This window comes from Embiotoca jacksoni, unplaced genomic scaffold (assembly GCF_022577435.1).
Source record: "Embiotoca jacksoni isolate LCO1_2020_lvr unplaced genomic scaffold, fEmbJac1.0.p SCAF_75, whole genome shotgun sequence".
Taxonomy (NCBI): Eukaryota; Metazoa; Chordata; class Actinopteri; family Embiotocidae; genus Embiotoca; species Embiotoca jacksoni.
This window is the reverse complement of record NW_027185431.1, coordinates 28041-51466: the sequence shown is the minus strand read 5'-3', so window position 1 is coordinate 51466 and position 23426 is coordinate 28041. Positions and strand designations below refer to the sequence as shown.

General features: G+C 45.4%; 1 protein-coding gene across 1 annotated transcript in view; it reads left to right on the top strand.

Moving 5' to 3' along the window:
* Positions 1-6336: 6336 nt before the first annotated feature.
* The window catches only part of LOC138215418 (piezo-type mechanosensitive ion channel component 2-like), a 33459-nt gene continuing 16369 nt past the window's right edge, over positions 6337-23426 (top strand). Inside the window, exons 1-17 of the mRNA XM_069177543.1 lie at positions 6337-6967; positions 8162-8251; positions 9601-9708; positions 9802-9844; positions 11900-12020; positions 12531-12744; positions 13360-13573; positions 14467-14614; positions 14691-14855; positions 16643-16757; positions 16953-17353; positions 17791-17896; positions 18032-18264; positions 19088-19236; positions 19424-19502; positions 19579-19673; positions 20880-21061. Of these exons, the coding sequence (XP_069033644.1) occupies positions 6904-6967; positions 8162-8251; positions 9601-9708; positions 9802-9844; positions 11900-12020; positions 12531-12744; positions 13360-13573; positions 14467-14614; positions 14691-14855; positions 16643-16757; positions 16953-17353; positions 17791-17896; positions 18032-18264; positions 19088-19236; positions 19424-19502; positions 19579-19673; positions 20880-21061 (2527 nt within the window). The 5' untranslated portion in view covers positions 6337-6903. The remainder of the gene's footprint in view (positions 6968-8161; positions 8252-9600; positions 9709-9801; positions 9845-11899; positions 12021-12530; positions 12745-13359; positions 13574-14466; positions 14615-14690; positions 14856-16642; positions 16758-16952; positions 17354-17790; positions 17897-18031; positions 18265-19087; positions 19237-19423; positions 19503-19578; positions 19674-20879; positions 21062-23426) is intronic.

Genomic DNA, 23426 nt, shown 5'->3' with positions numbered 1-23426 from the left:
GTGTGTGAAAGCTCCAGGAAGAGTCTTTGAGTGTGTATTACTCACCCGTGGAGACAGGAAGTGACCGATTGAGACAAAAGAAGAAGAAAACATGTTAATTCATGGAACTGATGTTCTTCATTCTGTTGACAAGAAAACAATTATTCTGAAATCTTCTCTCATCACTGAGGAAGACTGTGAAACAGTATAGCTGTCTGTCTCTGTCTCTTAGCAGATGTTCTCCACCTCTGGTTCTGGTTCTGTTGAAGGGTTCTTCCTGTTAAGTTTTTCCTTCCCTTTCATGTTGAACTGTTGGTTCCTCTGTGATGTTCTGAGATTCTGTTGTTGGAACTTTAGTGGGTTAAAGAACCTGACATCATAGACATATATACACAGACATATATATATACATAGACAAATACACTCACCGGCCACTTTATTAGGTACACCTTTTCAACTACTCGTTAACGCGAATATCTAATCAGCCAATCACATGGCAGCAGCTCAATGCATTGAAGCATGTAGACATGGTGAAGACGAGCTGCTGAAGGTCAAACGGAGCATCAGAACAGGAAGAAAGGTGATTTCAGTGATTTGAAGGTGGCAGGTTGTTGGAGCCAGACGGGCTGGTCTGAGTATTCACTAACTGATGATCTACTGGGATTTTCACCCACAACCATCTCTAGCTTTACAGAGAACGGTCCGACAAAGAGAAAATATCCAGTGAGCTGCAGTTCTCTGGGCGAAGATGCCTCATTGATGTCAGAGGAGGTCAGCCAGACTGGTTGGAGATGATAGAAAGGAAACAGTAACTCCAATAAGCACTCGTTCCAACCGAGAAGATCTGAACAACACGTGGAAGCTTGAAGCAGACGGACTCCAGCAGCAGAAGACCACCGGGTCCTCCTGTCAGTTAACAACAGCAAACTGAGGCTGGATTCACACCGGCTCATTGGACAGTAGAAGATCGGAGTAACGTCTCCGTCTGATGAGTCTGGATTTCTGCTGCCACATTCAGATGGTTGTCAGAGTTTGGCATCAACGACATGAAAGCGTGGATCCATCCTGCCTTGTATCAGCGGTTCAGGCTGGTGGTGGTGGTGTGGTGTGATGGTGGTGGTGTGGTGGTGTGATGGTGGTGTGATGGTGGTGGTTTGATATTTTCTTGTCCCACTTTGGGTCCTTCGTACCAGCTGAGCATCATGTAAACACCACAGCCTACCTGAGTATTGCTGCTGACCATGTCCGTCCCTTTATGTCCTCAGTGGACCGTCTTCTGATGGCTGCTTCCAGCAGGATAACGCACCACGTCACAAAGATCAAATCATCTCAAACTGGTTTCTGGAACATAATGATGAGTTCACTGGACTCCAACGGCCTCCACGGTCACCACATCTCCATCTAATAGAAGCTTTGGGATGTGGTGCAACGGGAGATTCACATCACGGATGCGCAGCTGATAAATCTGCAGCAACTGTGATGTCATCATGTGAATATGGAGCGTAACCTCTGAGGAATGTTTCCAGCAGCTTGTTGAATCTAGGACACCAAGAATTAAGAATTAAAGCAGTTCTGAAGGCAAAAGGGTCCAACGGTACCAGCAAGGTGTACCTAATAAAATGGCCGGGGAGTGTGTATATATAGACATATACCTACATATACATATAGATGTATATACATATATATACATAGACATTTACATTACATTTCATTTAGCTGACACTTTTATCCAAAGCGACTTACAATAGGTGCATTTCAACAATGAGGGTAACAAATTCAGAACAACAATGAAGAAAGTACAATTTTCTTCAAGAAAGCCAAGATGCTGCCCCATCCCTAACTCTAACCCCATAATGACGTGAAATAAAAATTAAAAAAAAATGGAAATTTTTGCAAATCTATTAAAAATCAAAAATGAAAAAAAAAAAAAAAAAATCACATGTCCATAAGTATTCACAGCCTTTGCTCAATACTTTGTTGAAGCACCTTTGGCAGAAATTGCAGCCTCAAGTCTTTTTGAGTATGATGCTATAAGCTTGGCTCCTATTCTTGGGCAGTTTCTCCCATTCTTCTTTGCAGGACCTCTCAAGCTCCATCAGGTTGGATGGGGAGCGTCGGTGCACAGCCATTTTCAGATCTCTCCAGAGATGTTCAATCGGGTTCAAGTCTGGGCTCTGCCTGGGCCTCTCAAAGACATTCACAGAGTTGTCCCGAAGACACTCCTTTGTTATCTTGGCTGTGTGTTTCAGGTCGTTGTCCTGTTGGAAGATGAACTTCCAGTCTGAGGTCCAGAGCGCTCTGGAGAAGGTTTTCATCAAGGATGTCTCTGTACATTGCTGCATTCATCTTTCCCTCCATCCTGACTAGTCTCCCAGTTCCTGCCGCTGAAAAACATCCCCACAGCATGATGCTGCCACCACCATGCTTCACCGTAGAGATGGTGTTGGCCAGGTGATGAGCGGTGCCTGGTTTCCTCCAAACATGACGCTTGGCATTCAGGCCAAAGAGTTCAATCTTTGTTCCATCAGACCAGAGAATTTAGTTTCTCATGGTCTGACAGTCCTTCAGGTGCCTTTTGGTAAACTCCAGGTGGGCTGTCATGTGCCTTTTACTGAGGAGTGGCTTCCGTCTGGCCACTCTGCCATACAGGCCTGCTTGGTGGAGTGCTGCAGAGATGGTTGTCCTTCTGGAAGGTTCTCCTCTCTTCACAGAGCAACGTTGGAGCTTTGTCAGAGTGACCATCGGGTTCTTGGTCACCTCCCTGACTAAGGCCCTTCTCCCCCCATCGCTCAGTTTGGCCGGGCGGCCGACTCTAGGAAGAGTCCTGGTGGTTCCAAACTTCTTCCATTTACGGATGATGAAGGCCACTGCGCTCATTGGGACCTTCAATGCTGCAGAAATGTTTCTGTACCCTTCCCCAGATCTGTGCCTCGATACAATCCTGTCTCTGAGGTCTACAGACAATTCCTTGGACTTCATGGCTTGGTTTGTGCTCTGACATGTCAACTGTGGGACCTTATATAGACGGTGTGTGTCTTTCCAAATCATGTCCAATCAACTGAATTTACCAGGTGGACTCCAATCAAGTTGTAGAAACATCTCAAGGATGATCAGTGGAAACAGGATGCACTTGAGCTCAATTTTGAGTGTAATGACAAAGGCTGTGAATACTTATGTACATGTGATTTTTTTCGTTTCTGATTTTTAATAGATTTGCAAAAATTTCAAAACAATTTATTTCACGTCATTATGGGGTATTGTGTGTAGAATTTTGAGGGAAAAAAATGAATTTAATCCATTTTGGAATAAGGCTGTAACATAACAAAATGTGTAAAAAGTGAAGCGCTGTGAATACTTTCCGTATGCACTGTATATACATAAACATGTATACATAGACATATATATATACACATACTTACATAGACTTTTTTTATTTTTTTTTATTTCACTTTATTAATCCCCGAGGGGAAATTTCTTCACTACAGCAGGGGGGCTCTCAGGGGGGAGCTGCTGCAACAGGCTGCCACTAGCGCGGCACCAGGTAACCTGACCTGAGGTGCATGTTTTTGGATGATGGGAGGAAGCCGGAGAACCCAGAGAGAACCCACGCAAGCACAGGGAGAACATACAAACTCCGCACAGAAAGGCCCAGGACCGGATTTGAACCCGGAACCTTTTTGCTGTGAGGCGACAATGCTAACCACTGCACCACCGTGCCGCCCTAAAACTTATACATATATATACATAGACATGTATACAGTGGGTACGGAAAGTATTCAGACCCCTTTAAATTTTTCACTCTTTGTTTCATTGCAGCCATTTGCTAAAATCAAAAAAGTTCATTTTTTTTCTCGTTAATGTACACTCAGCACCCCATCTTGACAGAAAAAAACAGAAATGTAGAAATTTGTGCAAATTTATTAAAAAAGAAAAACTGAAATATCACATGGTCATAAGTATTCAGACCCTTTGCTGTGACACTCATATTTAACTCACATGCTGTCCATTTCTTCTGATCCTCCATGAGATGGTTCTACTCCTTCATTGGAGTCCAGCTGTGTTTAATTAAACTGATTGGACTTGATTAGGAAAGGCACACACCTGTCTATATAAGACCTTACAGCTCACAGTGCATGTCAGAGCAAATGAGAATCATGAGGTCGAAGGAACTGTCCAAGGACCTCAGAGACAGAATTGTGGCAAGGCACAGATCTGGCCAAGGTTACAAAATAATTTCTGCAGCACTCAAGGTTCCTAAGAGCACAGTGGCCTCCATAATCCTTAAATGGAAGAAGTTTGGGACGACCAGAACTCTTCCTAGACCTGGCCGTCCAGCCAAACTGAGCAATCGTGGGAGAAGAGCCTTGGTGAGAGAGGTAAAGAAGAACCCAAAGATCACTGTGGCTGAGCTCCAGAGATGCAGTAGGGAGATGGGAGAAAGTTCCACAAAGTCAACTATCACTGCAGCCCTCCACCAGTCGGGGCTTTATGGCAGAGTGGCCCGACGGAAGCCTCTCCTCAGTGCAAGACATATGAAAGCCCGCATAGAGTTTGCCAAAAAACACATGAAGGACTCCCAGACTATGAGAAATAAGATTCTCTGGTCTGATGAGACCAAGATTGAACTTTTTGGCATTAATTCTAAGCGGTATGTGTGGAGAAAACCAGGCACTGCTCATCACCTGCCCAATACAATCCCAACAGTGAAACATGGTGGTGGCAGCATCATGCTATGGGGGTGTTTTTCAGCTGCAGGGACAGGACAACTGGTTGCAATTGAAGGAAAGATGAATGCGGCCAAGTACAGAGATATCCTGGAAGAAAACCTCTTCCAGAGTGCTCTGGACCTCAGACTGGGCCGAAGGTTCACCTTCCAACAAGACAATGACCCGAAGCACACAGCTAAAATAACAAAGGAGTGGCTTCGGAACAACTCTGTGACCATTCTTGACTGGCCCAGCCAGAGCTCTGACCTAAACCCAATTGAGCATCTCTGGAGAGACCTGAAAATGGCTGTCCACCAACGTTCACCATCCAACCTGACGGAACTGGAGAGGATCTGCAAGGAAGAATGGCAGAGGATCCCCAAATCCAGGTGTGAAAAGCTTGTTGCATCATTCCCAAGAAGACTCATGGCTGTACGAGCTCAAAAGGGTGCTTCTACTCAATACTGAGCAAAGGGTCTGAATACTTATGACCATGTGATATTTCAGTTTTTCTTTTTTAATAAATTTGCACAAATTTCTACATTTCTGTTTTTTTCTGTCAAGATGGGGTGCTGAGTGTACATTAATGAGAAATAAAATGAACTTTTTTGATTTTAGCAAATGGCTGCAATGAAACAAAGAGTGAAAAATGTAAAGGGGTCTGAATACTTTCCGTACCCACTGTACATAATCTATATACATAGAAAGGTTCTGACTCTTTTAATAAACATGGTGAGGATGGTGAGGAAGAGGAGGATGATGACGAAGAGGAGGATGATGACGAAGAGGAGGATGGTGAGGAAGAAGAAGATGGTGAGGAAGACAAGGATGATGAGAAAGGGGAGGATAGTGAGGAAGAGAAGGATGATGAGGATGGTGAGGAAGAGGAGAATGAAGAGGATGCTGAGGATGTTGAGGATGGTGAGGATGCTGAGGAAGAGGAGGATGGTGAGGAAGATCAGACGACGTGAAACAGCGACATCAGTGAAACATACACTGAGGTTCATCATCCAGTAATGACATGTTTTACCTGTGCAGGTGTTCAGATGTGTCGGGGATGACGGTGAAGATGATGATGATGAAGATTGTAGTCCTTGGAAGGGTTTCTGTTGGTTTTATTCCTCTCTGTCTGTCCGTCTCTCGCCTGTTGTTTGAATGGATTATTGGTTTTTACTCAGACAGATCAAGCCCCGCCCACACAGATTAAACCCCCCCATTTTCCTCATAGCTGTCAATCACAGACTGGAAGTGGGGGGCGGAGGGGGGTTTACAGCTGTTTGGATTTACTCCCCCTGGTGGGCTCCCTGCATGGGATTATGGGATTTGTAGTGTCTTCAACATGAACTAAGCAGAACAATTTGAGGTGAACTCCCAAACTAAAATGATATTTATTAATTTAGAGAACATTTATTAATATGGAGAATTTTTATTAATGTGGAGGATATTTATTAATGTCGAGGATATATATTAATATGGAGGATATTCATTATTATGGAGGATGTTTATTAATATGGAGGATTTTTATTAAAATGGAGGATATTTATTAATATGGGGGATATTTATTGTATTTTACTGTATGTATTACTTATTATTTTAATGTTCACGAGCTCGTCACTCTGCTATCTGATTCGTGGGGCCACCTGTCAATCAGCCGGAGGGCGGAAGCTAAGAGCTGATTGGTGTGCTGTGACTAATCCCGGGTCTGAGAGTTTCTGAGCATCGGTGTGTTTTTCAGCGGAGAGACGGGATTGAGGAGTAGACAGAGAAAAGAGAGGAAAGAAGTTCAGTTTCCTCCACAGTAAGACGAGGAAGACGAAGAAGAAGAAGAAGAAGAATTTTTTTAAAAGTCAGAGTTTGTCGGTTTCTGCAGAAGTTTCAGTTTTTGACTCCAGAAATTGTAACTTCTGCTGGACAAGATTCAAACCTCCAGACAAGACAAGACAAAACAATCTGCCGCTGATTTTAAACGGGAAGTGTCTGTCCGACCTGTCTGTCTGATTACCTGTCTGTCTCTCGGGGTGTCTCCCTCTCTGTGTGCCGGAGGACGGAGGATGTCACCGGGGTGTGTCGCCGCCCTCAGCCGGACCTGCGGCTTCTTCCCCGGGCTGACTGAACTCTGACAGCCTGAGGGCGGAACCAGAACCAGGACTGGATTTAATCTGGATCTGTGAACCTGGTTTAAAACAGTGGATTCAGACAGAGGAGGACCGGGTCCAGGATGTCCTCCGAGCTGGCTGTAGGTCTGGTCTTCAGGGTTCTGCTGCCCCTCAGTTTGACTGCAGGTAGGAGGTCTTATCTACGAGTTTGCATGTATAGTGTTGAGTCCAGTATGGTTCACCTGGTCTAACTGGTCTAACTGGTCCAATCTGGTTGATCCGGTTAGTTCTGTTGGTCCGGTTGGTTCTTCTGGTCTGGTTGGTTCTTCTGGCCTAGTTGGTTCTGTTAGTCCGGTTGGTTCTTCTGGCCTAGTTGGTTCTGTTGGTCCGGTTGGTTCTTCTGGTCCGATTGGTTCTGTTGGTCCAGTTAGTTCTTCTGGTCCAGTTGGTTCTGTTGGTCCGGTTGGTTCTTCTGGTCCGGTTGGTTCTGTTGGTCCAGTTGGTTCTTCTGGTGTGGTTGGCTCTGTTGGTCCGGTTGGTTCTTCTGGTCTGGTTGGTTGTGTTGGTCCGGTTGGTTCTTCTGGTCTGGTTGGTTCTGTTGGTCCGGTTAGTTCTTTGACCCGACTGATGGGATGAAGTCTGTGTTTCATGTTTCAGTTTTTGAGTTTCAGTTGATTCCTGTTTCTTCAGGTCAGGACGGGAAGCAGCTAACATCCAGTGATGTCACAGGTCAGTGACATCACTGTGTGTGTGTCACAGATGTGTGTGATGTCATGGTCACAGATGAAGATGTTTTTGGGAGGAAGAAGCAGCGTTGAGCCCCAAACTCAGATTTTAGGTGGAATTTCCCTTTAAAGCAGCTTCACATTCCTGAGAGGGGGGAAGGGGTGTGTTGACACTGTTAACCACACACACACACACACACACACACACACACACACACACACACACAGGCAGAAGTTGTTACCTGTGTGTTGGGGGAGGGAAAGTTAACACCCCCCCACACACACACACACAGTGCTGAGCTGCAAATAGTGTGTTTGTTTCAGATGATTGATTGATTATTTATGAATTGACTGATGTAAAAACAGAGGGATGATTTGTAAATCAACTTTATTGAGATGTATTGCTGCCATCAAATTCAAATAATAACTTTTTTATAAAAAAACTAAAATGTCTCAGTTTCAACATTTGATTCTATTTGAATTAAATATGAATTGATGTGATTAAATCATATCCTGTTTTTATTTTACACAGCATCAATTCTGTTAGAAACAGACTGTATTTACTTTTTGCACTGTTTGGAAGTGTTTTCTTCAAATGCTGAATATTGTTTGGATATTGATCTGGTGGTTAATGTATTGATTCTTGTGTTCACAGCCTGTGTGTTGCGGTACAATGGATTCTCTCTGGTCTATGTCCTGCTGCTGCTGCTGCTGCCGCTGCTGCCAGACCCCGCCTCTAACACGGGTAAATACTCATCAATACTTATCGACAATCATCAATATACTCATCAATACTCATCAACATAATCATTAATGCTCATCAATATTAATTAATACCTCTTTAAAATCTCTCGATGAGTTTCAGGTTTCACTTCGACAACAATGAATGAACGTCTGTTATTTACTGGAACATGTTTCACTGATGACATCATGATAATAACACGTTATCTAGACATGATGTCATACCTTCTGTGGACTGACAGTGAGGTCACCAGGAAATAGACCAGACCCAACCTGTCTGAGTGTTGTGGGATAATGTCTGCTGCCTGAGGCATTAACACACACACACACACACACACACACACACACACACACACACACACACACACACACACACACACACACACACACACACACACACACAGCAGGTGACTATAGGAAGCTGGTTGTTTCCTGAAGGATCTTCCCGAGGAAACGGAGAGAACAGAGGTCACCTTTGGGGTGACATCACTTCCTGTGTTATTCTCATCGTAGTTTCTCTGAATGTAGGAAACTAAACAATCATTGCAGAAGTGTGTGTGTACATCAGTGTTTACATGTGTTTACACGGTGTCAGAGTGAGTCGTTATCTGAAAAATAATTTCTGTCGTCTTCAATGACAAACTGAAACTCAACAACACAAACGATACAAAAGTGAAACTGTGGAGTCGTGAGTTTAATGTGAATGAATGTTGTCCTGGTAGAAACTCTTCACCTCGGACAGTCACAGGTTTGTTCTGCAGACGAAGGACATAGATGCGACAGCCGTCTGGAGCTCCTGGAATATTAATCTTCTCAACAGTTTGTTTGTCTGTTTACAGGCAAAAACATAAGGAAAGTAAAAATGCAGGGAAATAAAATGAAGTCAGTAAATGAAAGTGATTCAGGTGGAAGATGTGAGTGAAGCATTATCTGTTGTCATGGCAACAAGGAAAGAAGAAAACGACGAGAAAGGAAATGAACTTGAGGAAGGAAACGATCAGGAGAAAGGAAACAACCTTGAGGAATGAAATGACCTTGAGGAAGGAATCGACCAGGAGGAAGGAAATGACCTTGAGGAAGGAATCGACCTTGAGGAAGGAAACGACCAGGAGGAAGGAATTGACCAGGAATAAGGAATCAACCAGGAGGAATGAAACGTCCTTGAGGAAGGAATCGACCAGGAGGAAATAAGGACAAACCTACCAAAACAAGAACATAGTTGTCACAGCTCTTTTCATTCACCTAAACTGATGACATCACACATCACAGCTCTGTTTACCCGCTCCATGCTGACATCACTTCCTGCCTTTGCAAGTTTTTCACATTAAAGTTGGATTTGTGTTCGTCTCCTAGGTAACACGGGGCGCTGTGTGACGGCAGTGTGCGTCTCCAGCTTCCTGTTTCTGTTACTGCAGTGCTTCTTCCAGGTGACCATGGCAATGTTGCAGCCCGAGTCCAACTGTAAGATACAGCCGTTCACCTGTCTGTCTGTTAACCTGTCTGTTAACCTGTCTGTCTGTTCACCTGTCTGTCTTCCTGTCCGTCTGATTACAGGTACGTCGTGGCAGAAAGCTCTGGGTCAGCTCGGTCTGCTGAGGTAAGAATGACATGGAAACCCTAATGAGATACACCCCCACACCCTCCACACACACAGGCGGTCATGTCTGTTCCCATTTAAACTTTATTGACACATCAAAAAGAAAAAGACCGCAGACTTGTCGTTTACTGTGTGTGCTGCTGACTCGGCTCCTGTAGACTTTCTGTGTTTGAACTCTGGAAAGTGAATCTGAGATGTTGCTGTGAACATTGCTGTTAACGTTGCTGTGAATGTTGCTGAAGCGTCATGTTGCATTGAGCGTACGAGATAACAGATCAAAGTGTATAAAAGCTCCGCCTTCTGACCACTTAGTTCTGCTGGAAAATTACATCACTGACTGGTAAAAGATGGCGTGCCGGCCGTGAGACTTCTTCAGATGTCTCCAATGTTGTTTTAATTAACAGGAAGTACAGACAAACTACCAAATTAAGATGTCGTGGTTTGTCCCTTTGGAGCAGGATGACGACGAACCACGACGGCCTCACCAACATCTGATCTTCTGAGTTTCTGTGTGTGTGTGTGTTTCTGTGTGTTTGTGTGTGTGTGTGTGTGTGTGTGTGTGTGTGTGTGTGTGTGTGTGTGTGTGTGCGTGTGTGTCAGCTGTAGTAGGTTCAGACAGTTGTCTCTCTGTCTGGACTGTGAGGCTCTGCAAACACCTACACACCAATAAACACGCACGCACGCACGCGCACACACACACACACACACACACACACACACACACACACACACACACACACACACACAAACAAACACAGATAGACAGAGGCTTCAATGAACCATGTGGACTTCTGACTGGATCTGGATCTGGATACAACTTTTTTCCAACTTTCTATTGCTTATTTATTTAGTTTTGTTCATGTAATCAGTATTTTATTTCTTTAGATTTCTTTTTGGTTTCCTGCTTCAGGTTTTTGGAGACAAAGCAAACAGATGAGAGTGTTGGAAATATGTGGCACTAATGCTGTTATTAGTGTGCTTTATTTATTTTTGTCTCAAATACAGTTACAATCTTACACACAAACAACAACAGATCTCTAAAAACACACAATAGTAATCATCATAATAAAACTCATAATCATCATACATTCAAAGTGCTTCACATGAGAACAAGTTGTAAAATGCAGCAGATCAGTGATCCTATCAAGATAAACGTTAAATAAAACAGTTACTGTATGAAAAGACAAAAAAGTTGGTCAATAATCGGAGAGAAGTTTTAAGAAGAGATTTAAAAAGACGTCAGCGACTCTGCTGACCTGATCTCAGGCAGCTCAGTCCAGAAGCTGTTTGAAGGTTCTGAGTGGTTATTCACTGGTTACTCACTGGTTATTCACTGGTAATGCACTGGTTACTCACTGGTTATTCACTGATAACTCGCTGGTTACTCACTGGTTATTCACTGGTTACTCACTGGTTATTCACTGGTAACTCACTGGTTACTCACTGGTTATTCACTGGTAACTCACTGGTTATTCACTGGTAACTCACTGGTAACTCACTGGTTATTCACTGGTTACTCACTGGTTATTTACTGGTTACTCACTGGTTATTTACTGGTTATTCACTGTTTACTCACTGGTTATTCACTGGTAACTCGCTGGTTACTCGCTTGTTACTCACTGGTTACTCGCTGGTTACTCACTGGTTACCCACTATTTAGTCACTGGTTATTCACTGGCTACTCACTGGTTATTCACTGGTAACTCACTGGTTACTCGCTGGTTACTCACTGGTCACTCGCTGGTTATTCCCTGGCTACTCGCTGGTTACTCACTGGTTACTCGCTTGTTACTCACTGGTTACTCGCTGGTTACTCACTGGTTACTCGCTGGTTACTCGCTGGTTATTCCCTGATTACTCGTTGGTTATTCACTGGTTACTCAATGGTTAATGAATAGTTACTCGCTACTTGCTCGCTAGTTACTTGCTGGTTACTCGCTGGAACATGTTCACTGGTTAATGAATAGTTACTTGCTACTTGCTCGCTAGTTACTTGCTGGTTACTCACTGGAACATGTTCCATGTTCTTCACCACACTGTCTGTTTGTCTGTCAGTCTCACAGGAAGTGATGCGGGCTCTGCAGTGAGACAGGTGTTTCCAGATGTTGGTGTGCTGGTTGTCGGCCTGCTGACGTGGAGGCTGATCGTGAGAGTGAATGCAGCCCCGCACACACAGGTAAGACACACGCACACGTACACGCCCACACTAATGAAGCTGGTGTAACCTCATTATGTCGTCTCCTCTTGTTTCTTAATGAGGTTTCATGTCTATTAGTGAGTAACTCTGTAAGCTATTTATTAACTGTAACCTCGTTACTGCAGGACACACACACACACACACACACACACACACACACACACACACACACACACACACAGGGTGTATTGATTAGGTCTCAGGTTGAATCAGTTGTTATTGGTCTTGTCGGAGTTGGTTTGTTAACATGAAACCAGACCAGAAGTGACCAGGCTGCCTCCTCCTCCTCCTCATCTTTGTCCTCCTCCTCCTCTTCATCTTCCTCCTCCTCATCTTCCTCTTCCTCATTTTCCTTCTCCTCTTCTTCCTCCTCCTCCTCCTCTTCTTCCTCTTCCTTTTCCTTTCCATATAATAATATTAATGAAGAATAATAATAAACTGCTGGATTAGAGTCTGAGTAGAGTTCAGTAAAACTGAACTGTCTTCCAGCCTCAGCAGGAGGAGGAGGAGATGATGTTCGAAGAGGCCTCTGTGCTTGGAGAGGAAGAGGAGGAAGAGGAGGAGGAAGAGGAGGGGGAGAGGGGTAGCAGGAACAGAGTTCTGGTGGAACTGGAGTTACTGGTTTGTAAAGCCAGGAAGATGGTGGGAAACATGACGACAACTGGAGCCAAAGTCCTGCTGACGGCTGTACTGGGACTCACAGGTAACCAGTACAACACTCATTAGTAACCAGTACAACACTCACAGGTAACCAGTACAACACTAATAGGTAACCAGCACAACACTCAGTAGTAACCAGTACAACACCAACAGGTAACCAGTACAACACTCAGTAGTAACCAGTACAACACTAACAGGTAACCAGTACAACACTCACAGGTAACCAGTACAACACTCACTGGTAACTAGTACAACACTCAGTAGTAACCAGTACAACACTAACAGGTAACCAGTACAACACTCAGTAGTAACCAGTACAACACTCACAGGTAACCAGTACAACACTCACAGGTAACTAGTACAACACTCAGTAGTAACCAGTACAACACTAACAGGTAACCAGTACAACACTCACTAGTAACCAGTACAACACTAATAGGTAACCAGTACAACACTCAGTAGTAACCAGTACAACACTAACAGGTAACCAGTACAACACTCAGTAGTAACCAGTACAACACTCACAGGTAACCAGTACAACACTAACAGGTAACCAGTACAACACTCACTAGTAACCAGTACAACACTAACAGGTAACCAGTACAACACTCACTGGTAACCAGTACTCTATTCCCCCCTCCCTCCCACCTCCCCCCAGGTATCATGTTCCCCTCCCTCTCCTCCCTCCTCTACCTGCTCTGTTTCCAGGTGTTGTGTACGTGGTGGGCGTGGTCAGGTCAGGTCCCTCCCCTCCTCTTCAGGTGTGTTTCTGTGATGTCACTGCTCTACTCCTCCTGCCACTTCATGGTCTTCTACTGCTACCAGCTACCCTCTTTGCAGGAGGCGTGGCCTCCCAACCGTACCTCTGCCAGGTAACACACACCTCCATCATATAACACCTCCATCGTATAACACCTCCATCATATAACACACCTCCATCGTATAACACCTCCATCGTATAACACACCTCCATCGTATAACACCTCCATCGTATAACACACCTCCGTCATATAACACCTCCATAATATAACACCTCCATCGTATAACACACCTCCATCATATAACACCTCTATCATATAACACCTTCATCATATATCACCTCCATCGTATAACATACCTCCATCATATAACACCTCCATCATATAACACACTTCCATCATATAACACCTCCATCGTATAACGCACCTCCATCATATAACGCACCTCCATCGTATAACACTTACATCGTATAACACCTCCATCGTATAACACCTCCATCGTATAACATACCTCCATCGTATAACACCTCCATCATATAACACACTTCCATCATATAACACCTCCATCATAACGCACCTCCATCGTATAACGCACCTCCATCATATAACACACCTCCATCATATAACACCTCCATCGTATAACACCTCCGTCGTATAACACCTCCATCATATAACACACCTCCATCATATAACACACCTCCATCGTATAACACACCTCCATCATATAACACCTCCATCATATAACACCTTCATCATATATCACTTCCATCGTATAACATACCTCCATCATATAACACCTCCATCGTATAACACACTTCCATCATATAACACACCTCCATCGTATAACGCACCTCCATCGTATAATGCACCTCCATCATATAACGCACCTCCATCATATAACACCTCCATCGTATAACACTTACATCGTATAACACCTCCATCATATAACAGAGACTTTGCTGTCTCGTGATTTGATTATTGATTATTGATTGACTGACTTCTGGCAGTGTGCTCGGCCTTGTGTCGTTGGTCTCAGCTGACTGTGCTGCTCCCTGGAGGCTGCAGGTGAACTCTGACCTTAGCTGGTTCCAGTGCAGCAGTCCTCTGATGCTGCTGCTGCTCTACCACACGGTGGGCGGTCTCTGGAGGAACCAGGTGAGTGATGTCATGACGCACCTGCTGTGATGAGCCATGTTCCTCAGGTCATATTACATGATGCGTGTCTCTACAGCTGATCGACAGCGGCGGGGGGCGGGATGTCGCAAGCGTGGAGTCAGAAATCACCGGGAGCTGTGATGTCATCACTACCACCTGCAACCTAAGTGATGAGGTTAGCGGTGACATCACAGCGGAGAGGCGGAGAGAGCTGTGGAGGAGAGCTCATGAGTGCAGAGATGTACGAACACGCAGACGTCTTGCAAACACGTCTGATGTTGTCATCAGATTATTTTCTTTAATTAAAACTGATATTTCTTTCGACATAATCAATAAATCAGATTAATATTCTTCTGCATTCTCAATTCATTATACACTGCTCAAAAAAAATAAAGGGACCACTTATACAACTCAATGTAACTCCAATCAATCCCACTTCTGTGAAATCAACCTGTCCAGTTTGGATCAACACTGATTGTGGATCAGTTTCACCTGCTGTTGTACAAATGGAACAGACAACAGGTGGAAATGAGGCAATTATCAAGACAACCCTATAAAGGAACGGTTCTGCAGGTGGTGACCACAGACCCTTTCTCTGTCCTCATCCTTTCTGGATGATTGTTGGTCCCTTTTGCATTTTGCCAGTGTCCTCACCACTAGAGGGAGCATGAGGTGTCTCCAACCCACAGATGTTGTTCAGGTAGTGCAGCTCATCCAGGATGGCACATCAATGTACACTGTGGCAAGAAGGTTTGCTGTGTCTGTCAGCACAGTGTCAAGAGGACGGAGGACATACCAGGAGACAGGCCGGTCCACCAGGAGACGTGGAGTCGGCCGTAGGAGGACAACAACCCGGCAGCGGGACCGCTATCTGCTCCTTTGTGCAAGGAGGAACAGGAGGAGCGCTGCCAGAGCCCTACAAAATGACCTCCAGCAGGCCACTAATGTGCATGTTTCTGCTCAAACTGTCAGAAACAGACTCCATGAGGGCGGTACGAGGGCCCGACATCCACAAGTGGGGTCTGTGCTCACAGCCCAACACCGTGCGGGGCGATCGGACTTTACCGGAGAACACCGAGATCGGCAGCTTCTCCGTCGGCGTCCTGCGGTCTTCACGGATGAGAGCAGGTTCCCACTGAGCCCATGTGACAGACGTGACGGAGTCTGGAGACGCCGTGGAGAACGTTCTGCTGCCTGCAACATCCTCCAGCGGGACCGGTTCGGCGGCGGGTCAGCGACGGTCTGGGGAGGCGTTTCTTCGGAGGGCCACGCAGCCCTCCGTGTGCTAGCCAGAGGTACCCTGACTGCCATTAGGTCCCGGGATGAGATCCTCAGACCCGTTGAAGACCATCTGCTGGTGCAGCGGGTCCTGGGTTCTTCTGATGCAGGACAATGCTCGGCCTCATGTGGCTGGAGTGTGTCAGCAGTTCCTGCACGATGAAGGCATCGATGCTCTGGACCGGCCCGCCCGTCCCCCAGACCTGAATCCAATCCAGCACATCCGGGACATCGCGTCTCGTTCCGTCCGCCGACGCCATGTCCACCGCAGACTGTCCGGGAGTGGACCGATGCTTTGATCCAGGTCTGGGAGGAGATCCCTCAGGAGAACATCCGTGGTCTCATCAGGAGCATGCCCAGGCGTTGTAGGGAGTGATACAGGCACGTGGAGGACACACACACTACTGAGACTCATTTGGACTTGTCTTCAGGAATCTCCACAGAAGTTGGATCAGCCTGTGATCTGATTTTTCCACTTTTATTTTCAGTATGATTCTGAATCCAGACCTCCATGGATAATGATTTTGATTTCCATTGATCATTCTTATGTTATTTTGTTCTCAACACATTCCACTATGTAATGAATAAAGATTTGAACTGGAATATTTCATTCATTGAGATCTAGGATGTGTTGTTTAAGTGTTCCCTTTATTTTTTTTTTGAGCAGTGTATATTTTACACAATTCATTTCAGTGAGGTCTGCTCGTTTCTGTACCTGCTGTTCAGTAAACCCACCTCTCTGTCTGGCAGGCAATGGTGTCGTCATCCAATGACAGCCCCTCTGACTCGTATGCCCCGCCCACCCAGAGCACTGCCCTGGGATTGGATATATACTCCACGCCTCAGTACTCTCTCAGCCAATCAGGTGAGTGTGTGGTTTGAATCAGAGAGGAGCTGAGGAAGTCTCACTCTGTCTGTTTTATCAGCAGCTGACATTAGTATCCCAGCATGCATTTCATGAACCAGGTGTTGCTGCAGCAGCTCTGTAAGGTGTCAGGTTTCACTGTAGGTGAGAAGCGACTTCCTGTCACTCTGTCACTCTTCCTGTTTGCTGCTGCAGACACGCTGGAGACGTGCGTCTTTGACAGAGACGGATGGGAGGAGGAGGAGAAGAAGAAGGAGAAGGAGGAGGGGGTAAGGAGGGTTGAGGAGGTGGGGGTGGGCGCTGCGTCCATGGCCTTCAGCTTCCTCCTCAAACAGAGCTACATCTGTGCTCTGATCTCCATGATGGCCTGGTCCATCACATACGTGTCCTGGCTCACCTGTGTCTTGCTGCTGTGGTCCTGCGTCCTCTGGATGATGCGAGAGCGCCGTCGCTACACGATGATGTCATCGCCTTGGCTGGTCGCCTACGGCAACCTGCTGGTTGTCCTGCAGTACATCTACAGCTTCCCCTCCATACAGGAAGTCCCCGGGCTGTTCCCGAGGAAGGACGACCCCTGCAGGGAGCTGGTCTCCAAGGTACTACTACTACTAATACTACTACTAGTCCTACTACTATTGCTGCTAATTGTACTACTACTGCTTCTACAAGTACTTCTACAACTCCTGTTCATGTGGAAGGACGACCCTGATTGATTGATGCTATTGATTGATTGATTGATGTTATTGTTTGTTTGATTGATTGATGTCATTGTTTGACTGATTGATGCTATTGATTGGTTGATTGATTTATTGAAGTTATTTATTTATTGGTTGATGTTATTGATTGATTTGTTATTGATTGGTTGATTGACTGCTTGATCGATGTTATTGTTTGACTGATTGATTGATTGATGTTATTGATTGGTTGATTGATTGATTGAATGAATTTTATTGGGTGATTGGTTGATGTTATTGATTGATTGATTGATGTTGTTGATTGGTTGATGTTATTGATTGATTGATTGTCATTGCAGCTGTTGTGTCTGCTGACCTTCTGGTTGCTGCTGCGACAGTCGCTGACTGAGAAGAGGGACAGACAGACAGACACACAGCTGACTACTGTCACTGTCCACATGGAAGGTAAGACTCCTGTCTGTCTGAACACCTGTCTGAATGAATACCTGTCTGTTTGAACACCTGTCTGTCTGTCTGAACACCTGTCTGAATGAACACCTGTCTGTCTGAACACCTGTTCTGTTCTCTCATGTCCTCCAGAGGATGAAGACCTGCAGAGGAAGGAGGAGGTGCTGTATGAGGAGGTGTTGCTCCTTGGAGCAGGTGGAGGAGTTCAGATAGAGGCTCTGGTTGCTGTGGTTTCAAGGATGTTTGTTAAATACTGGATCTACGTTTGCGGGACGATGTTCTTCTTCGTCAGCTTTGAGGGGAAAATCGTCCTCTACAAAGTCATCTACATGGTGATGTTCCTGTGCTGCGTGGCCCTGTACCAGGTACTACTGCAAGTACTACTATACTATACCAGGTACTACTGCAAGTACTACTACTGTACCAGGTGCTACTGCAAGTACTACTACTACTATACCAGGTACTACTGCAACTACTACTACTACTACTACTACTACTGTAACAGGTACTACTGCAAGTACTACTACTACTATACCAGATACTACTGCAACTACTACTACTAGTACTACTACTGTAACAGGTACTACTGCAAGTACTACTACTACTACTATACCAGGTACTACTGCAAGTACTACTACTATAACAGGTACTACTGCAAGTACTACTACTAATACTACTATACCAGGTACTACTGCAAGTACTACTACTACTACTATACCAGGTACTACTACAAGTACTACTACTACTACTATACAGGGTGCTACTGCAAGTACTACTACTATACCAGGTACTACTGCAAGTACTACTATACCAGATACTACTGCAACTACTACTACTATAACAGGTACTACTGCAAGTACTACTACTACTACCACTATACCAGGTACTACTGCAAGTACTACTGCTACTACTATAGCAGGTACTACTGCAAGTACTACTACTACTACTATACAAGGTGGTACTACTACTACTACTGCTACTATACAGGGTGCTACTGCAAGTACTACTACTACTGTACCAAGTACTACTACTTTACCTGGTACTACTGCAAGTACTACTACTACTGTTAATATTAGTTTGGATCACTCATTGGATGTTTTGAAAAATGAGGTGTCAGATTATTTTGAAGAATATTCATGAATCCGACTTTCCACCTGTCTGTCTGTCTACCTTTGTTTGTTTCTGTAGTTGAACTATGAGCGTTGGCGTGCCTTGCTCAGGGGTTTCTGGGTAGCAGTGGTGGTTTACTCGATGTTGGTTCTGATCCTGGTTTACACCTTCCAGTTCCCCTCATCACCCCACACCTGGATCTATTACACTGGACTGAGCACACACAGGTGCACACACTTGTACACACACTTTTACACACCCGTATACACACTTGCACAGACACTTGCACACACACCTGTTCACACAACTGTTCAAACCTCTGCCCACTTGTAACACACCTATACACACCTGTACACGCAGCTGTTACATGTGTCTGTCGTATGTCCATTGTCTCTGCTGTGTTTGTGGCTATAGGTTGGAGGATGTGGGTCTGGAGAAATTCTCCGTTCCGGTCCTCTTCACCAGGATCTTCATCCCGGCTGCGTTCCTGCTGGTACGGTTCTGTTTCAGAATGTTTCCAGTTTTTTTCGTTATTGCTGTGGTAATTCAGCGTGCTGTTTGTGCTGCAGGTGTGCATTGTTCACCTCCATTACTTTCACGAGCCATTCCTGCAGCTGACCGACCTGAAGACTGTGGTGGACACGCACAACAGCACCATCACCAGGTAACACACAGGTGTCACATCCAGCACATCCACAGGTGCTGCTGCTCTTCCAATGTGACTGTCGACACACCCCATTGTGGAGCTGCCTGCTTGTTTTGATATCACTCCTGCTTTGGTTTTGGACCAAACAAGGAGCCTGGGACCACAGTCAAGATCCAAGGAACAGAATATGGTCCGACCAGAAGAGATGGTCTTGGTCTGTGTAACGACGCAACGCCGTTACCTATGCTGCAGACAGTATTTGAGATGTGGTGTGATGAAGGTGCCAAGGAGAACCCACACCATTTTATTGGATATATTTATTATTGGACTGTGGATGCTGGGAGCCTTGTGCACAGCTGGGACACAGGGTTGTTCCTTTTGTTCTCCCTGGGAACAAACAAATAGACAAGTGCAGTGAGTGACTGATTGAACAGACTGATTGTGATAATGTCTAATTAGTTATGTGGCAGAACAACAGAGTATATATATTGCCAAGCTAAAGATAAATGTTAATTTAAATATGGCAACAACTCTGCCTGTTTCCTCTTCCCAGGATGTTCGGGCAAAATAGTACCCCGGGGGCTCGAGCACCCATTTATAGTTCCGGGAAGTACCAACCACAGGAAGCGGGTAGGGGGGGAAGTCAAGATATGTGTTGCTCCATTTATTTCGATAAATTATGTATTGATAATTTCCTTTACTTATAGGACTGTAAATAGTGGTAAATTATTATGGATATCTTTGGGTTGAGGAAATAATGTAAATATTTATTGTACATTTTAAATGATTGATATATACACCTACCTGTAGATGATAGGTCTGGTAGAGACTGGTGGGAACTGGTAGGAGATGGCGAACCTTTGGTGTGGTGTTAGAATGTAAAAATAAATGAAGCTTCATCTGAAACCCCTCCTGGACTCCTGATCTGCTCATTTGCCTCCATGGCCGTTTGGGCATGTTAACAGTCTGGATCAAACAGAACCACGGTTCGATTCGTTTACTGCTTGAAAACACTTCCTGGACCATCCAGATGTGACATGATGGACACTTTCCACACTCAACAGTTGCCATCATGGTTATGTAGCAGAAAGAGGGGACTTTTCAAATTAAGACGTCTGATGAGGCTGCAGCTGTTGCAGAACATTTCATTTGTCACAGTACTAATATGTCTGTGTACCTTATGTGAGTGTAATGAAGTACATGATTTGGTCTCTCTCTCTGCAGGTTGGTCCACTCTGACGGCAGCCTGGTTGACCTGTCAGTGGGCGGAGCTCCTCAGGTCATCCTGGAGGAGGTGAAGAGAGGCGATCAGAAGGAGGAGGAAATTGAAGAGGATTGGTTAAAGGAGGAGATCGAGGACTACCCCTGCATGTTTGACAGGGAAACCCTGACTGACCAACTCACAGGTAACCACACTGCAGGGTCACACTGTGCGTTTCAATCCTCATATTACCAGACTAACCAAACTACCAGACTACAATACTACCATACTGCCATACTACCACACTACCAGACTAACCAAACTACCAGACTACAATACTACCATACTGCCAGACTACCATACTACCATAATGCCATACTACCAAACTGCCATACTGCCATACTACCATACTGCCATAATCCCATACTATCAGACTGCCAGACTACCGTACTACCAGACTACCAGACTGCCATACTGCCATACTGCCATACTGCTATACTATCAGACTACCAGACTACCAGACTGCCATACCGCCATCCCGCCATACTACCAGACTGCCAGACTGCCAGACTACCATACTGCCATACTACCAGACTGCCATACTGCTATACTGCTATACTACCAGACTACCAGACCGCCATCCCACCATAGTGCCAGACTACCATATTACCAGACTGCCATACTACCAGACTGCCATACTGCCATGCTACCAGACTGCCATACTGCTATACTATCAGGCTACCATACTACCAGACTGCCATACTACCAGACTGCCATACTACCAGACTACCATACTGACAGACTAGCAGACTGCCATACTACCGGACTGCCAGACTACCAGACTACCATACTGCCATACTACCAGACTGCTATACTGCCATGCTACCAGACTGCCATACTGCTATACTATCAGACTACCATACTACCAGACTACCATACTACCAGACTGCCATCCCGCCATAGCGCTATACTACCAGACTACCAGACTGCCAGACTACCATACTGCCAGACTGCCATACTACCAGACTGCCATACTACCAGACTACCATACTGCCATACAACCAGACTGACAGACTACCAGACTGCCATACTACCAGACTGCCATACTGCCATACTACCAGACTACAATACTACAATACTACCATACTGCCATACTACCATACTACCAGACCGCCATACTGCCAGACTACCAGACTACCATACTACCAGACTGCCATCTCGCCATAGCGCCATACTACCAGACTGCCAGACTACCATACTACCAGACTGCCATACTACCAGACTGCCATACTACCGGACTGCCAGACTACCAGACTACCATACTGCCATACTACCAGACTGCCATACTGCCATGCTACCAGACTGCCATACTGCTATACTATCAGACTACCATACTACCAGACTGCCATCCCGCCATAGCGCCATACTACCAGACTGCCAGACTACTATACTACCAGACTGCCATACTACCAGACTACCATACTGCCATACAACCAGACTGACAGACTACCAGACTACCAGACTGCCATACTACCAGACTGCCATACTGCCATACTACCAGACTACAATACTACCATACTGCCATACTACCAGACCGCCATACTGCCAGACTACCAGACCACTGTACTACCGTATTACCAGACTATCATACTACCAGACTGCCAGACTACCAGACTGCCAGACTGCAAGACTCCCAGACTACCATCGGATTCAGTATGCCAGGAACAGATTTAGTAATTCCCAGTTTGTAGTCTGTCAAATAGAGTCAATGAAAACTACTCAGATGTCCCACCGCATCTGGTCGTATTCTGCAGTCTCCAGGCCAGCGTGTTTCTCTGGCTGTTCTGATCCACAATCCTCTGCAGCCATATGAGCGTCAAATTGACTGAGCCCCAGAGAGACTAGGTGGCGCTAATCTTCCACTCAGTTGCAATTCACAAATGGAAGACGAAAAATGAATTACATCACCTCTCTTTTTACTTTGCATGTGGGACTACAAATTGTGACGAATATGACCAAGAGGCTTAAAGGTCAAGGCACATTTTTATGAAGCAGTAGAATGTCCTAATTGTATGCATATTGCATGCAGCGGTACATATTTCGTTTGGGTCGCTGCAATACTCTGACAGCAAATGCGAAATTCAGAATTCAGATTCAACATGTGTTTGTTTCCTGTGTTGAACAGTAAACTGTGATTGTCCTGTCCAGCAGCAGGATGGTGACACTCAGTCAAAATTGTTGAGGTGTTTCTGGACCCAAGCGCAGGCACACAGACTCAGGTGATAGGCAGGATATAGTTCAAAAACAGTCTTTATTGTTCAACACAGGCCGGTACCTAAAGTCAGTGTCTGATTCCCGAGTCGGGAGGGAAACTCCACTGACTCTCACCGGGCGAGGCTGCGCTGGGGGAATCCCGAGGTCCTCCACAGCGAGCGGCAGCAGACTCTGGTACTGGTAGCTCCGACTGGTAGCTCTGCAGCACCTGGTACTCCCAGGTGGTCTCCCATCCAAGTACTAACCAGGCCTGACACTGCTTAGCTTTGGCGATCAGCTGAGATTGGGAGCACCGA